The 18,065-nt window shown below is 42.5% G+C and overlaps 2 protein-coding genes across 5 annotated transcripts in view; one reads left to right on the top strand and one right to left on the bottom strand.

The window, feature by feature from the left end:
• LOC119412811 (transcription factor COE3) overlaps window positions 1-18,065 on the bottom strand; it is a 70,740-nt gene that overhangs the window by 33,061 nt on the left and 19,614 nt on the right. The gene's annotated exons all lie outside the window — the stretch shown is intronic.
• LOC119412842 lies at window positions 8,035-9,615 on the top strand. The gene is made up of 2 exons (XM_037679882.1): window positions 8,035-8,588; window positions 9,064-9,615. The coding sequence occupies exons 1-2, from the start codon at window positions 8,073-8,075 to the stop codon at window positions 9,535-9,537; spliced, it is 990 nt and encodes a 329-aa protein (XP_037535810.1). The 5' UTR covers window positions 8,035-8,072; the 3' UTR covers window positions 9,538-9,615.

An 18,065-nucleotide genomic window follows, 5' to 3' on the forward strand; every position in this document is an offset into this window, starting at 1 on the left:
TACAGGTTGTCTATGCATGCTCATATTTAAGTGAGTGTATTTCTACATCATATTATTACTAATGTATAATACATACATCTAAAGTGGCTGTCAGAGCTGGTCAGTCATCAGGAAACATGAGGCAGCTACTATGACATTGCGATCACATTAACCCATACTCAAACAGCTTAAAAAAAAACAAAAAAAACAACAACGCACTGTCATGTAGGTAGGGGGGATAGAAACAGAAAGACAGAGAGTGGGTCGGTGCTTAAAGCTAACAGGTAACCTTTCTGTGCACCTAGGACAAAGGCAGGGAGGAAAAAGAAAATGTCAAATTAAGAGAGGCCAGGCAGAGAGACGTGGCTGCCATATTTGTGTGAAAGCCCAGTGCTGTTGGCAGCAGAGATGGCTGCTTTCTGATTCATCTGGGGCCGTATGGCAAAGCTTTGTCAGTCTGTGCGAGGTATAAATAATTCAGGGTGAGAGATGGCAATTACAGGGCCCTGCACAACCAAAATGAATATTTTATAAGGACTAAAACTGCCCTGGAATGAATCACACACATGGAGTCACACACATACACACACACATGCACACACAAGTTTAAGCGCACATGCACACGTCCAACCAAACACACACACACACACACACACACACACACTCAAAGGTAGCTCCGTGAACCCTTAGCATTTCTCTTATATTGTTGACAATGTGAGTATTAAGTTATATAAACCTTTGCATTTGTCAGTAATTACAAATATATATATATATTTTAAACACTTTTGTTCCTTGTTCGCTTAGCTAAGTATTATATATGTTTTATTTTTAAAAGCCCCCACAAACAATTTGTTTACAGTCAAACCCAAATAAAATCCATTCTGTAAAAAAAAATAAAAAAAATAAATAAAATTTAATAAAATTAATAAGTGCAAATATGTAAAGATCAACATTAAAAGCAGTCTCCAGAGAGTCCGAGCCTCCACTCTTGACCCTGTAAATATGGTCTTTGTGTGTGAGCAAAGAAGCATTGGGGCAGTGGGGGGTGAGGGGGGGGTGAAATGCTAATGGGAAAAGATTAAACCCAAAAGCCGCCTGGAGCATTTACCTCTAAAAGGTTTTGTCTGTCAGGTTTCCTGCAAAACTCTGTCTTTATAATTCTGAGACAAAAAATAACATTGTTCTCAAGTCCTGAGGAGCGCAGTGGTTTGGTTGAATGGCCATTGTGTGAGGCTAGCTAATGATACCTTAGCTTTTGTGAGAGGGAGGCCAGGTAGGTCCGTGACATCAGCGCCACACAAGTGCTTCTCTGTCCGGATGTTTAGGGAAGGATTTCGCCCATGGTGGGAAAAGGGTACAGAGAATAAACAGGTCTTGCTTTTGTACTAGTATCCTAAACCTCATTCTGAGTCAGGGGTATCATGCAATAAAAGCAGTTTAAAAATACTTAAAATAAGAACCATCACTTTTATGCAACTATAAGAACATAAGACATGAGTGTCAGTTTCGAGAAGAACAGCTACAGCAGAGAATGATGTAATTCCAGGAATGTCTTTTTTTCCCCCCCTCTCTCTTCCCCTTCCTTTTTATATCAGTGGGAGTGTGGGCGTTTTGTCAGTCCAAAGGGAAGATGGCAACCCTCTGAGGGAGGAGAGACCCCATGCATGAAGACACGGAACGCATGTGTTGGAAAAAGTGACAGCGAGGCAAATGCTAAGAGAAAGCTGCTTCCTTCCAAAACCGCACACTGTTAGCGATACAGCTAGCTGTTGTGAAGGCAGCTGACAAACCCGTAGCATGGCATGTCTCGCCCCGTTTGTGAATTTTCAAAGAGTGTGATTTGCAAATAACATGAGTCTCTGGGCATAGACTGGGCATGTAAGTAGAGTGAATAAAGCTCCCCTGCTCTGCCGAGGGAAACCATTACTTGTCAGCTCACTTCTTTGTCAGGAACCTGACAGATAAATAGACGGTGTTTTGCTGCTCACTCCTCCTGCCTTATGTATACAGAGAGGCGTGTGTCTGCTTCCACATACAGGTTGACTAGCTTTAGGGGAGGAATTTGTTGAAAGACACCCTGCCGCTTCTCGGGGCAATGACTGAAAATATTGTAGGCCACTTCAGACAGCCTCAAACAACAAACAATGGGGGATGATGTGTAACCAGATAAAACACAGATCGGATAGCTGGGTCTAAGCACCACTACAGGGCTTATTTTTCATGCAAATTACTACTAATGAGCTTCCTGAAATCTGACTAATTATATCAAAGTGATTTCTTTAATTAGTTTGTAATAAGTCCTTGCAAAAACATCATAGTAAACAGATTAGGCTATATAAAAATATCAATTTGTCACACTTGTATAAGATGCTGTGCAGTTGGGGTTATTCTAGCTTTTCCAATTGCCAGAGCAAACATTTGTTAAAACATTAAAAATGCACTTCGAATGGCTGCACATTTGTTATGGTTTCTCCACTACAATTTCTCCAACTTAGAGAGATTAACATAATTGTAAGTGTAATGACTTCCAGAAAAATTAACGACTGAAAATGACAATTTATAATTTCGCAAATAAAAATCGTGAAACACCTTAACTATCAGGCTCAAGCAGAGCTGGTGTGTTTTAATCTAGACTCCGAAAATACACCTGTGAGCGACTGGAAATACTGCCCGTCAAATCCAAATACCTATTCGAAAGTATAACAGATGACTTTTGAATAGATAAGGAATTGAATTTATCTAGCACTTTGCACCTCATGTTAATCCAACAACATTCCTTAAAGCCCCAAAGAGTAAAAAATCTCTAATATAGTAGCAGTCACAAGAGAACTGAAAAGACTACCGATCTTTCTGATACCCTCAATCTGCACTGAGATGGATTAAACATTCAATTTGTTACTCGCCAGACCACCACCTAGGTTCACCACTTACCATACAAATGGAAAACACGCTAGTAATCTATTAGCCTGCTTGGCCTGACACTGTATTATGTTGTATTTGTATTATATTTACTTCAGGGAAATTACGATTCAAGTCATATTTATCTTCATGTGGAAATGTGTGTCTAAATGGAAATCACCTATAGTGTGAGGGTGGATGCAGAGCAATACTAATGTGATCCATGAACCGTGCAATTTAGTCACCCTCTATGGATGATGCACTATGGGCTGATTCTACATATCAAACATGCTCTCCCCCTGTTAAAGCCCATACCCAGAGCCCCCGATGCTGTTTGATAATTATTACGCTTACATTACAGCACAAGACCTTGCCTGTAGAGCTGGAAGAGCCACCCCCCCCCCCCTCCCACATAAACACACACGTGCATACACACATTCTTTGTCATATACAGTAGTAAACAGCTTCCCAGTAAGCTGTTTGCACTTCACTGCCCGCTTTAGGAAATAAAAACAAAGAGCAAATTGGGGGGGGGGGGGGGGGTTGCGTCTCAGTGAATAAATAAGGTTGTTTTACTCACAGAATCCATTACCTTTTAAAACATGCGCCTAATGCGTTGAGCCTTTTCATTCTACAAACAAAGCTCAAATTAGGAATTAAATACTTTCATATTTAGATAACAGCATTAGCTTCCTGACATCAATGTAAAAAAGTTGGACGCCATCCACATCATTCCCACGCCTCCATTGTTACGTTAAATTGCAATATTAATCCCGGCTCAAATCAAGGTACTGCAGCTTTTATGCAGTACATTTGAATTATGCTATTGAAGTAATTGATAGTGATTCAGTCATTGAGGGTACTAATCCCATGATTCAGTTCATCTCTCTCAGTGCCATTTACCTCCAGATGTTTAGAGTTTGGGGTAATCAATAAAGAGGGAATAAAGATTGGCATTCACAATACTCCCCTTGACAAGCTCCAGCCGAATGTTTGTCAAGCAAATTAAACACACTTAGACTTTTCACCTGCTCCTACAACGACACCACATATGGCCATGAAGTTAAAAATAAGAAACTGTGCATACATTACCATGCATAATGCACAACTCCCTCCATTTAATATGCAAATTTTGTAAAATATTACTGAATACCTTCTGTTCAGAATGAATAAATTTGAATTGCAATTAGAATAATCTTGTATAATTAATGAAAACTGTCAATTTTGGTTCCGAAGTAATTTGATTAGCATGTTGATAGGACACTTATCAAGTTCAGTAAACTGTTAGATTAAGAAGATGAAAAAAAAAAGATTCTAAGGATATTTTTCTCAACGGCGCTGACATTTTCCCTTGGCATTGTAAACAAAGACAGTTGCTGGCAAACTTCCTGAATCGAGGGGCGAGTAAGGGAGGGTGCATCAGAGAAAGAGAAGTAGAGACGAGGACAGAGATAGAGAGCCTCTTGAGATAATCTGTGAATCTCAGTCCACAGATGAAAAGAAGTCTATCGTCAAGGCTCCTGAGCGAGCTACTCATCTCTGCCCTCTGCTCTCCAGCTAAGCCCAAGTTTATGGGATTTATCTCGTCAATCATTTGTAGTTTTTATATCACATGATGAGTCGAAAAACAGCTTACAGCTTTTCTAAAAAAAAAAATTCCAGGCTATAAATGTAGAGTTCTCAGCAAAAACCCACAGACAGCTGATCCCAGACTGCAATCCTTTAGAGAGTAGCTTTCTATTAACGATCAACAAATTGATGTACGCCATTGTTGTATTGTATAAAACAGAACCATCTGTACTGTCTACAGATGAACAGAACTAGTGACCTCCTTTTCCCCTCTCTTTCTCTGCTCATTAGCTATCCTCAACCTCTTTTTCTCCCTGCCTTTAGTTTTCAAACCCCCAAATGAGACCTAAATCGCTTGCAATACAGGTTAGCTGGAGGAAGGAGGGGTGGGGGGGGCAAACATCTGTCGCACTAGGTACCCGCATGCAGCTCGGGGTATCTCCTGCGAGGAACTTTGGGGATGTTTAATTCATAAACGCTGTCATCCATGTAAACCTCCTGATTTCATAATGACTAACTCTTGGTGGTTTAATTAATTTAATAATGCCTTTCAGAAGCCATAAATGAAAGGGTCTCTGAAGTGGTGCATTAATTAGCCAGGGCTGATGCTACCCCTGTCAGACTGGTGGCTGTCAAAAGCAGGGCAAAGTGGAGGATGGGCACAGCTGACGTCCTGAGTTCAAAGGTCGTGCCAATCACGCTTCTCACTACACTTAATGAGTCATAATTTGTGTCTAGTATACACGTGTGTTAGGGTCAACCTGTGGTCATGTCCGTAATTCCCTCCCCTTGCTCGGCTACATGAAAATAACGGGCGGGATGACAAGGTAGTTACATTCTCCATAATAAGCTGTGGCATAGCCACATTATGTTCCAACTTGTATTTACATGGCAACCCCCTCTGAAACAGCAGAGCTTTGAATTTACTTCATATAAGGCCAATGTTGTGACTCCGTCTTTGGCTTTAATTATAACGTTATGGCCCACGCGCTCAAAAGGTTATAAAAAAGAATAAATCAAACTTCATTAAAAACGTCTCAGTAACTCAACGCATGAACACACAAAATCATCACAGAACCAACCAGATCATATTCCAAACTAACTCCTTGCATCTCATAAAGAGGCTGTTTTTCTTTTTCATATTTCATAAATATGAACCAGGGTGGTTCGTGTCTGTGCCTGTCCATTTATTACCATAAAAATCAGCTGACTGAAGTATCTCACTATCTGTGGAGGCAATTAACTGTTTTGAGAGAATGCGTAATACGGGACTTTGTAATGGTATCATTTGGAGTCAAGGCACAGATGCGCCGTGCAGAGCCATACTGTAATTAGAGAGAAACGCTGTACAGGTTTTCCACTAATTAGCAAATTATGCTGAAAATAGCATCAAGCTAATTAACAGTTATTATGGCATTTTTGAAAGTATGACTTTAATTAGCAAAGTCCTGACGCAGGCAATTTCAAACTCGTCTCTGAGAAGATGAGGAAGGAAAGCAGAAAAGAAGACGAGGGGAAAAAAGCACGAGGCATGATCAAGAAGATACTCACATTATTATGATGCTGTCAAAAACTAAAGGGAGATGAGGAAAAAAAAGCAGGAGGGGAAACGAGAGGCTGAGCGAGCGAGTGAGGGGATGAGAAGAAAGGAGGGGAGGGGGGGTGTAAAGCTTTTGTGTGTTGTGTCTGAATCTCCATCCAAATGAGGGGACATGTGTGCTGTGCCATGTTGCCAAGAGGAGCCCTGAGCCGTGTGCCCAGTGTCAGGTGGCAGCGGCTCACCCCTCAGCTACCAGGCGAAGACGAGAGTGAGCTCAGCTGGTGCCCACAGCCACTCACTTATTCTACTCCGCTGCACATTAAAGGAGCCCTCGAGTGGAGCCAAGCTACGCCAGCCAGCCAACCTGACAACAACACTCCACCTCCTCCTCATTCCCAGCAGTTCCTCTTAGCACTTCCTTGGACCTACCTTGGAGCTAATGATGAAACTATATAAGCTGGTGGACTCTTCTTTTTTTTTTTTTTTTTTTTTTTGAAAAAGAAAATATAGCGAACATATTTTATGTCCTTTTGGAATTGTTTAAATTTGGGGAAATATCGCCATCACAATTGTTGATACGCTGAAAAAGCGAGTATTTGAGGGATGTTTTGTGAAAAACATGTTAAAAGTACCTGGGCAGGCTCTTTTGAAGGAAGGAAGTGTCACCAACGGAAGTGGGGAAACAAGTCAGAGAGGAGTGGAAGAGATGGAGGAAGAGAGGAGAGAAGGAGAGGGTGGACTGAAGGGTCTTTGAAGGCCCAGTGTGTGAGGGAGAACAAAAGTGTGCCTAGCCCCAGGCAGCCCACGGCTCAGGCCCATTAGCTACACTGACCTTGCCCACGCCTTTGTCTTTGTGCTCTCCTCCCGCTGCTTCCCCTTCTCAAGCATTCCCTTTTTGTTGTCTACGAGCAAGATTGGGAAGGGGGCCATATCTCTCAGCTTTCTAAACCCCTCCCCTCCCCCCTTGGTGTCCCCCCCCCCCCCCACCCATCATGACAACACGCGCACACTCCTACACCTAGCCTGGAGCCTGTGCCCCAGAGAGCTCAGTGACACTACAGTGACATGCCTAGCTGGTGGCCCCCTCTGGCCCAACAAGAACTTGGCCAGAGCGGTCAGTGCCCCGAAGAACCCCAGAGAAAAATACTAAATTTCAGGGGGACTAAATCATGGCGCTGCAGGCCTCGCATACGTGCACCCACTCTGGGCAGCCTGCCTCTTTATTGCCTGCCTCTCATTTGAGAGGATGGAGACTGGCTGCCAAGTTTTGACACCGCCACATATGGCCTCCTCCATCAATCGGACTAATCAAGCATCAAGGGGAGGCAGGACCAGCTTAATTGCCAGCCAGATATAGCTGCTCTCACTTGACGTGCAACCTGAAATAGAAGCAGGTCTAAGGAGACATGACAGAAGATAAATGAACATGGCCATTGTTCTAATAATTGTATTAAAAAATACCTTTCTTTACTCTTTAACTCTTAATCTGCTCTACACAATTTTCAACTAATGCAACAGAAGCGGGTATTTCAACACAGCAAATCAACACTATTGCAAATATTGCTTTAATATAGCATCAGCCACTCATTAAAAGGTGCATTATGTTCACATTTGTAATGTTTGATACCTCGGGTTAGAGAAGTGTACAGTAAGTTGTTAGGGAGTTTTTTTTCCCATGCAGGCTGCAATGCTCTGCTCCTTTAGAGTCCTTGAGGCATTTCAGTCTGCCTCTGCCTCCCTCTCTCAACTTCCTGTTTCCCCACACCCCCCACTGGGGTAGCAGCCACAGAATAACTTAGCACATGGAATGAGGAGGCGAGATCAACAGCAGTGATCCATTCATCTTGAGGCCCTGTACACACGTAGCCTGGTGTTTGAAAAAACGAATATCCGCGCAAAAAAATATCGCCGTACATACATGTTCGGATAGAGAAAATGATCGTCTACATGAACCCGGTGATGTTCACCACAGAGCGTTGTAAAGAATATGCCCAACCCATAGGAGGCAGTGTAGTGCAAAGGTGAAACGTATATCAGCCAATCACAACCCTTCAAAGCAACCACAACTTCCTGTTAGTATTGAATCATGGCGCCTGGAGGTTCGTTTGTGTGGACAGACCGCGAGGTTGAACTACTATTAAATACCGTGTTGGAGTACAAAGTTAATAAAACTCAGGAAAATGTCGACTGGGAATCCTGTCAGAACAAGTATGTTGATATTTTAGCGCTTTTTTTAGAGCATTACCCAACGGAGTCCTCCGACGAGTTTCCCCATTCACATGCCGACATCACGCGCGGGAATTTAACAACAAAAATGAAAGCAGTCCGAGGTAAATATCGCCATGCTGTTGATACAGGACGCAGGAGTGGACACGGTCGAGTGGTTCTTCTGTACTTCGAACTGTGCGAACAAATCTGGGGTGGCTCTCCAGCTAGTACTACCATATCCTCCGGTAGTGAAACAGCTGACCTGGATCATTCTCGGACCCTACCCTCACCATCCACATCTTCTTCCTCCACTACCATGGATGTAGCAGACACAGGGTCTGATAATGAAAGCAGTGTGGGTCCTACTTCAAAGGAGAGGAGAGACCTGCTTGATGTACGTATATTTTTCTGTCCATTCCTCATAAATAAAAGTACTTTTGCTGTAAATGTTCATCTGTTGGATGTACTATAATTCACGGAACAGGTTTGTTGAATTGTGTTGCTATTAAAAATACAGTTAAGGCAATATGTGTGTTAAAAATTATGCAAGAGTTGAGGTGTGTAGTGGAGGCTGGAATGTGATGTTTTTTATATTTTACTGTGTACGGGTTGCTGATTTATTTTTATTATTATTGCAAAAAAGAAATGACACCATCATGCTCTTACTCATCTCATATTATGTTAGGCCTACATATTCATTAGTTTGATGGGGTGGTGGGTACAAAATACACTTTAAGACATATAGCAAACATTGGATACGCTGTTATTACATATTGTTATGTAGAAGTGATGTGAAAAGTACAACATCAACATGATCCAGGTTTACTTTTTTATGTTTAATTGTGATGATTTTCATTTCTCTTTTGAAGGCAAAACTAAAAGGACACAGACACGACCGTCTGAGGAGAAAGCTGCCTGCTGAGACCCAGTGGCTGAATGCTCTTGAGGAAGACCAGCGTGTGAAAAAGAGACTGGTGGAAATCATTGAGACATCAGAACAAAAAGCATCCGAAAACTATTCAAAAATGTCCAATACACTGGAAAGACTTACCACATCGATTGTTGATGGGTTTTCTCTTCTGAAACAGGTCATTCATGCACCTGCACAACCACCACACTACATGCCATATGAGCCAAGAGGTCCGATGTATTCGCACACAATGGCCCACCATTCTGTCCACCAAAACTCAGCAAATTACCCATACCCAAACAACTCCACTTCTGACAGAACACGTCAAAACACAAGACCAGGAAACACTATGAACACTGAAGCTGTGTTCCACACACCTGCTGAAGCCACTGACCAATTTTCATTCAGTCAGGCCCTTTTTAATGACCAGTAGAGTACTGTTTTATACATCGAAACAAGTCTGGTACAGTTAAGTATATACAAGTTCCACTTTTGCACAAGGTTGCACACATGTCAGGTTGTTAATCACAGTGTTATTTACTCTGACAGTGTTTTTTTTCTGTTTGCTATCTTTTTATACATACTGTGAAAAGCTTAAAATGTAGCAATTGCACAATACTTTAACTATTTACATTTTTGTTACGTGAATCTTTATAAGAGTGGTGATCTAGTCCAGTCCTTGGGAGCTACTGCTACTTAGATGTATTTCTCCAAAACACCACTATCAAATACATACTGATGATTGAAATCAGCTATTTCATACTGGTTTGTTGAAGAAAATGCAGCTGAAATGTACCTGTGGTAGCTCCCAAGTTATGGACTTGGGCATCACTGATTTAAAAGTGTACAGTAACTGTGCTGCTTTTCTCCCATGTTTAAAAAGCTTTATCTGTTGTAGATCTGTTATAATCTGATCTGTTCATAAATGAAACACAAAATAAGAACATGTTAAGTGTGTTCGTTTGAATAAATTGACAAACATTTTAAAAGCAAGTTTCTTTATGTGAATTTTTGTGAATATGACATTTATCAGTTACAAATACAGTCATGTTCATCAGAAAGTATTGGCAGCACTATTTAATACACTACAGGTCCAATTTTAAGAGAGAAAAGTAAAATCATTTCACTTAAAAGTCTGTCTAATGAGCTACAAACTATTATATAATGTATCTAAATCCTGGGTGGTAGCTTTTCATGCATTAATAGAATGAAATGCAATAACATTGCACAAAACAATTTAAAAATTCTCTAACATACATGGTGCTAACTATAACGTTTTTTTATGAAAAAACAACGCAGTCTGCTAAATAGTTCACAGGTTTTTGTGTTTATGGATCCAGACACTGAGTGAGGACTCTCCTGACCCGCTTTCCTTCTGCTGCCAAGCTGTCTCCTCTGACCACTGGCTGTGTGTCCGGTTGATTGTTCCTGTCATGTTGAATAGCTTCAGTTATTCTGTTTTCATCCACAGTGTCTTTTGATGCCTCACAAAAATTGTGCAACACAAAACATGCATATATAACAAATGGAAGATCGTTCATATTGATGTCCATGGCTCTCCTCAGGGCTCCAAATCGGGCTTTTAGTCTTCCAAATGCACATTCAATCACCATTCTAGCTCGGCACAACGAAAGTCCAAAGTACTGCTCCTGAACATTGCTTCCTCCGTTAGCATATTCTTTCATCAGGTAAGGTAGAAGTGGGTATGCAGGGTCACCCAGTATGTAAATGGGTATAGCGTCTTCGTTCTCCACAATTTGTCTTGGACAGGGGGGAATCTTCATGTTTTTCAGATTTGTGTTTATTGTGGAGTTAGCAAAAACTCTGGCATCATGCACACTCCCTGGCCATTTCACAACTACATCAATAAAGCTGTACTTGTAATCACAGGTGGCTTGTATGTTAAGAGAAAACCTCCCCTTCCTATTTAGGTACTCTGTAGAATTAGCTGATGGCTGCTTTATCTCCACATGAGTCCCATCCACAGCTCCAAGGCACTGAGGGAGACCATAAGCCTGCTCAAATCCCTCAACAAGTGCACGCACAGCAGTCTCTGTTGTTGGCATTTTTATGTAAGATGGTCCCAAGTACACAGTTATAGCCTTACACACCTCTCTAATTATGTTTGAGACTACTTGTCTTGATAAGCCAAATGCATTGGCCGTTTTACGCAGTCTTCCCTCGTCAGCCAAATAATATAGCGTGCATGCAACTTTTTTGACCACACAGACTGGAGATCGCATTACAGTACTCTTCCCTTGAATGTAAGGAAGGAGTAACTCCGAGAGCGACAGTAATGACGACCGTGACATTCTGAAGTTCTCACGCCATTCCTGTGGGAGAACAATTTCCTTCTCAAAGTTTTCCCACCAGCCAGCAGTGCGTCCAGGTCTGATCCAAAACCGGCGACGGCGACGCTGAATGGCGGTATTGTGCCTCCGTATCGGTAGGGATAGTTGCTGTAAAAGAGCTGAACGCCAAACGCTTTTTCTCCTTTGTAATTCCATCTGTTGGAGCAGTTGTGCTTGTAAAAACAAGCAAGCAAAAATTGCCTGAACCAGCGTTACAATTAGTACTTCCCTAAACGCAGTCATTTTCCCTCCGAATGAATGGGCAAACAAAAACAATTGTCGCACATGTGACGTCAGCGCCGCGCTGCACCATCTGTCGCAGACATAATGCGCATATCTCCGGTTCCGAAAGTCCACACGCAAACCCGAAAGAGGAGATTTCTCAAATCTCCACTTTGGTCGGAGTTTTTGTTATTATTCGTTTATAGTTACATCAACCGGAGTTCACGTGTGGATGAAAGGCCACACCGCATGATAAACTATTCGGTTTTCCTGATATCCGGCTACGTGTGTACAGGGCCTGAGTTTCTCCTGTCACTCTCTCTTTCCGTTTGTAAACACTGAGGGTCTGTGGTCAGAATGGCCTTTTGTCCACTGTGTTTTTCTGCATCCCTCTTTTATTCACTTCAAAGGTAACAAGTGACAGATGTCTGTCTTCTCTGCGGTCTTAAACACCGAGGCTCCACGATAGCATCTGGGCTGAATGTCAAACTGCGAATCTACCCCAAGAACACACTGTGGTTATGCCAAGCTCATTGTTATTAATGTCAGAGACACTGCCTACAGAAGTATTTAAGATACTCCCTGTAGTTCACAGCGGGGTGCGCACAGAGGTGGGGGCAAATATGTAGAAATGATAGGCAAAGAATATTAGAAGAATATTAGAGAATAAAAATTACAACAAAGGGTAAAGTGAATGAATGAATAGCGTAATTAGAGCTTTATCAAGAATCCTGGTGGGTGTGCATCTTTCCAAAGAATCTGACTCTGCGTGATTCAATTTAGCCACAGGAGGTGATGAAAAACACAGAAATATATAACATGCTAAAGCAGAAGTTAAGCTGGATTACAGTGTTCCTTGGAATTGCAATATCCACAACAAGTGGCAAAGGTGGCGGTGGTGTTTGGAGCGTGTAATCACAGCACGGCTCTGTGTTTACCCAACTCTCTCTTCTCGATTGCTGCCTGCTTTTGGTATTTACATGTTTAATTGAGAAGTGTGCTGCCGGTTTCTTCCACCCATCTGCCGAGTCCCTTTTTCTTATCAAGCTCATTCCTCAAACTGACAGCTCTTCCTTTCTGAATATCTCTCTTTCACTCCCGTGCCACAATACGGCTAACTCCTCTCTCGTCTCTTTCCTCTTCCCCTCGTCAGCCTGCAAAAGCTGGATATGAGTAATGACAACATCTTTTTTTTTTCTCCCAAATCAAACCAATAAGTAGAAACGTTCTCAGGCTGACTCGCAACAAAATTCTGTGTCGAGAGCATCACTGAGCTCTCTGTTGTGTCGTCCAAGTTTTTTTTTTCCCAACCGCACATCTAAATCATGTGGCTGTCAGACGCAACACGTGTGTCATTGTATCCCCATCAGCGTGTTTCATTGTACACAGTACCACCTCTGAAGAGCTGCCTCTTATCAGTGGAGTGTCAGAAAGCCCCCCAGCACTGCCACCGTACACACACACACACACACACACCCTCCCCACTGCCTCTCTAAATGCTTTTCTATTAAGAGCAGTGTTGTGTCCCTCTGATAGCAGCAGCTTCTCCACTTCATCATTCATAATCCCAATGGGCATCAACGGCTCTATAGCCTTGCCACACCAAAGGCTTTGTCATTTCGTGCATATGAAAACAACCTAAATTAGAGTGAGAATCCAAGCAATCCACTTACAGAGACAAGGAAATGGGCCAATAGGCCAAATCACGTTAGACTGCCACCCAGCAAGTGGCACCTCACATGTTTAGAGTGTGCTTTTATTCTTCATCGATGAGATAAAGGCATACAAAGGGCAATGTAGAAGTGCAAAATTGTGTTACATATACGCGGTCGTTTTCATGCCTGATAGTCCGGTACACTCGGTTCGATTGGGGACCAAAATTCAGAACGTTTGTTTACATTTTCAGCAGGTGCGGTTTGCATTCACACTGCACTGAGTCAGTCGAGCCAACCTGCCTAACCCCCCCCCCCCCCCCCCCGGCCGCCTGTGGTGGCGCTGCACCAAAAACTACTGAAGGAAACAACACAAAAACCTCTGAAGAAGACATGGTTCTGTATGAGGTATGAGAAATGCATGTTTGTTTTGGTTGTATTTACACAGAATGTTCTACGCTTTAGTTCACTTCCTGCTTTTGGAGTGGTCTTCGGTCTGCTTGCATTCACACTGCATTCAAACCGCATTCGAGTTCATTTAAACCAAACCAAGACCTATAGGTATTTAGGCGGATCAGAGTTCACTTTTTTGGGTCCAAATCAGAGTTTGATTGCACATTCACACCTCCCCAAATGAACCGGACCTTCTAGGTAAACGGACTAGAGTTCGATTGAAGCGGACTAAACAGGGCTGGTGTGAATGCACCCTTAATTGCTGTTTTACTTTAGGTAAATGCACTATAGAAAAACAATCAGTTCCCAGAGGCAAACAATTGCTCTGCAGATCAAGGCATGAGAATCAGATAATGAAAAAGAGGAGGAAATAATATCCACCACACTACAAGTGACAGTGTAGGCTAGCATAGTATCTGAAAAAGTCCAAAGTGATGTCCCCGCCCTTCCCAGCATGCACAAGTCCCACTGGGGACCTCAATGTGATCAGCAGCATCCCCACCACGTCTCCTCATTATTGAGTAAATAGGTTTGGGCATGTCCTCAGTAAACAAAGCCAAGACTGACAGTTAAGGGAGAGAAGGGAGTGGGAGGCAGCCTCGTTCCCAATTAGAGTCGCCTCAGGCAAAACTTTAAAGAGGAGATCAATCCTACAGATCGCTAAACTGATCCTGTCACAGGCTGGGGATATTTAAACCGTGGTGCTGAGTAGAGCGACGCAGGGCAGTTCTCAGTACAGTTTGACTGTGTGTGCTAATGACTTGGGGGTAGGCTCTCTCACCAGGACACACACCCCACAGCGAGGCAGCCATGATTGACGGGTGAAATCGGACCTCAGCTGCAGTTCTCGGCACAGTGGGGGCCAGATGGGGAAATAGTGATTTGCGTTTTTTAGTATGCAGCTCCTGCACTTACAGATATTCCCTAATTGTCTCCCATACTTACCTGTGAGGCTGTTTCCCATCACAGATGCAGAGTACATTTCAAATTAACCTAGGATGTTTTGATTTTTTTTTCTCACTCTACGCCTTTGAAGCAGACTTATTAAAATGTGCCGAAGGGGCTCATCCCTGTCCATCTACTTGAGTTTAAAAAAGTTTGACGAAATAAAGCGACTAACATGAGGCAAGCGAAGCTGACAAGATGACACCTGGGTTTAATCGCGTGGTATGTTCATGACATCCAGCTAAAGCTGCAGATACTGAATCTTTGACTACAAGTTGGAGGCTGGCATACTCCAAATCCCATGCATGCATCGGTAATGTGTAATGAGCTACCATGCTCTTTGCAATGGCAGAAGAACTGAACATTTAAATGAGAGAGTGATGCATTATGTATACCACAGAGGTTCCTGTGAAGGAATTAATCATGATCATGAAAAACCAAAGACAAAACAACAATTTCAAGCCATTCCTAAATAGCTGTGATCTAATGCAAGACAAATTCATTTTTCATGCCATTACCGATAAAGAAAATCTTAAAAGGTTTGGTTTTGCTTGTCTGCTCCTCTTATTGAGAGTCATTCACTTTCAACTTTATTTGCGGATTATTGCAAATCCCCGGTACAAATCATATCATGGAATCATGTAGCTGGGACATTGGATGTGTTCTGCTAATGCTCAAGGAAGATCCCCTGAGGGAGCCATTGAGTGGTGGAGAGAAAGAAGAAAGAAAAAGGGAGGGAAAGAAGCAGATAGAGTGAGAGAAGGCGAGGAAGAGGTGAGGAGTGGGTTGCAGGATGGGGAAGAGGGAGAAGGGTGGAAAAGAAAAGAGAGAAGGAGGGGAGGGCGGCGGCAGTCAAGCTGCACTTTATCCTGACAGATCTCCTTTACACACTAATTTCCTTGTTAAAGAAGAGAAAATGGCACTCAATCCGGAGAAATCCTTTTCTCCTGGAGCAGGCCTGTCAGCTGAGGGATGAGTGGATACAAGCGGAGCTTTTCCTCCTCAGGCGAGCTCCCCCTGGCACACAGCGGCAAGGCTACCGCTCACAGCACAGCTCTCTATCTATAGCCATAATTAATACGCCATCAGAATATAATGAGCCATACCATGATACATGTATTTCAGGGGCTGCTGTCGACAGCAGTCATTTAACCGCTTGTTGGAAACCAAATGTGGTGAATTGATTTTTTTTTGGGGGGGGGGGGTCATATCATCTCCATCACAAATGGTAAACAAATCGAGTGCAAACATTTCATGCTCAGTTGCTGTGTATAAACATTCCCCATGACAAGAAATCTAGTTTCTCTAGCGTTCGCAGTTACAAGCAAAGATGATAAAATCCAACCGGAGCACATCTTTCACCAGAACATGTTTATCACTGAATGTGTAATTCACCAAAGTGTATTAGCTTGGATTTGGAAAGAGGTGGAAAGAAAAGCCTCTTTTATTTTAAGTCAGGGGTGTTAGCGAGTGAGTCGAGATGTTCTCATCTCACAAGATTACTATTCGCGGGGTGTGTGTCAAGACTACTTTTCAGAAATCTCGGTAACAATTCAGATGCAATCGATAAGGAGTGACAGTTTATTCTAAGGCTTAGCACAGGCCGAGAAAAGAGTGGCCGAAGCGTCAAGTTTAGAGGAATGAATTTGTTTTGTATTTGATTTTTCCATTAAATTTATCACCTCTTTAACTCTTCCTTTTTTGCCCCTGTTTTTACTCCTTCCTTTTCACTTTCCTCCCTCGCTCCACCACCCACATTGACAACAAGAATGTAAAAGGCTGTCAATTTCTCATCTGTGATTCCCACGTCTTCATTCTTGTCCACTTTTGATTGCTTCACACCCTGTACCTGTGACGCTTTTAGTGCTCATCTGTGACCTTGTGAGATGATGGGGAAAATTATAAAATAAATTTTCAGCGGCAGACGGAGGCTGCCCTTTATAACACTTCATCATATCTGCTGCAGATGGAAAATAGTTGAGAAACATTTTCTTAGAAAAATGCTGGTTTGGCACACAATCATATGGTAAATCTATTACCACTTTGTCAAGTGAAACCACTTGAGGTTTCCCCCGCTGTGCAGCAGACAAAGTGGGAAAATGTAACCCTGAAAGTGCTGTCCGATTTCTCCTATTAAAGTGTTTTCAAAATCTTCTCCCGTCTTGGATTTAAGGGTCATTGAGAAAGCCAGTCGAAGGGACAGGCCAGTCAGAAAGCCAGCAGCGTGAACAGGACAGGAACCAGCTGATGAAATTCATCCATACTTCTCACTTATGATGACATGATTGATTTTCCCTCAGAGTGCTCAAATGTAGGATTGTCTTCCTACCCCCATCTCCTCCTCCATCCCGCCTCAATCTGCCCACCCACCCGCCACGCCAGCAGCTAATGGATAAAGCCTCTGTCTGTCTCAGGCATGGCGGAGAGTTGACGAGTGGAAGAACAACTGCAACGAATGAAGGGTGAAATCTGAGAGTGCAATTTTCTGTCTGTCAATCTCCCTTCAAGAGAACAAGTTGACCACCAATCAGGGGAGTCGATTCGGAGCCGGCGCTTGACGGGAGCGCTCTGAGTGACAGCATCGTGTCACTACATTAACACAGCAATGAAAGACGTAAAGAGAAGGAATTTTTGGAAGCACCCAGTCACTTTTTTAATTCCTGGATGTGATTGGGAGAAATAGGGCTGCGCTGTAGTGCCTTAACAAATGAACAAACTGACAGGTTAATGCAAAATATAACACTCCGTAACACATGGGTCTGAATTTGGGAGACTCCTATCATCCAATATAGGTGCCTCAAAATACAACCAATTAAACTTTACTCAATTATTAAAGGTAGAAAGTACGGGAGAAACATGCCTTAAAAACTCTTGCTTGCAGTCAATTATGATAAAACTTTAATGAGGCTGGATAGAGAGCCATAAAAACTGATAGCCTCTCTGTCATGAATTATATATCCATATCGATTTTGTTTCTTTGCTATAAGAATTGCAGGTAATCGTATGTTACCACATGTAAAGTGCACTTCCCCAGCGAGGATAAATATTAACTATCAAATATATATGAGGTGTGTGTGCATTTATGACCAAGCTCATGTAGAAAATGAAGAGCAGAGATGTCGAGGCAAGGGCCATTGGGAATGGATGAAGGGTGCCATTTCTGACAGCAAGAGAGACCCTTAGCGGTGCTGCTTTGATATGTTACCTAGTTAGCGTCACAGAGAGAGGAATAAATAGTTCTTTATTATTTGTGGTTGCCATCATGTCTCTCCTAATAGACAGGCTATACTGAGTTTAAACCACATTATCCTCTGCAAGACTATCGCAATTACTCTTGA

Source organism: Nematolebias whitei, chromosome 1, assembly GCF_014905685.2.
Source record: "Nematolebias whitei isolate Nwh7 chromosome 1, NemWhi1, whole genome shotgun sequence".
NCBI lineage: Eukaryota > Metazoa > Chordata > Actinopteri > Cyprinodontiformes > Rivulidae > Nematolebias > Nematolebias whitei.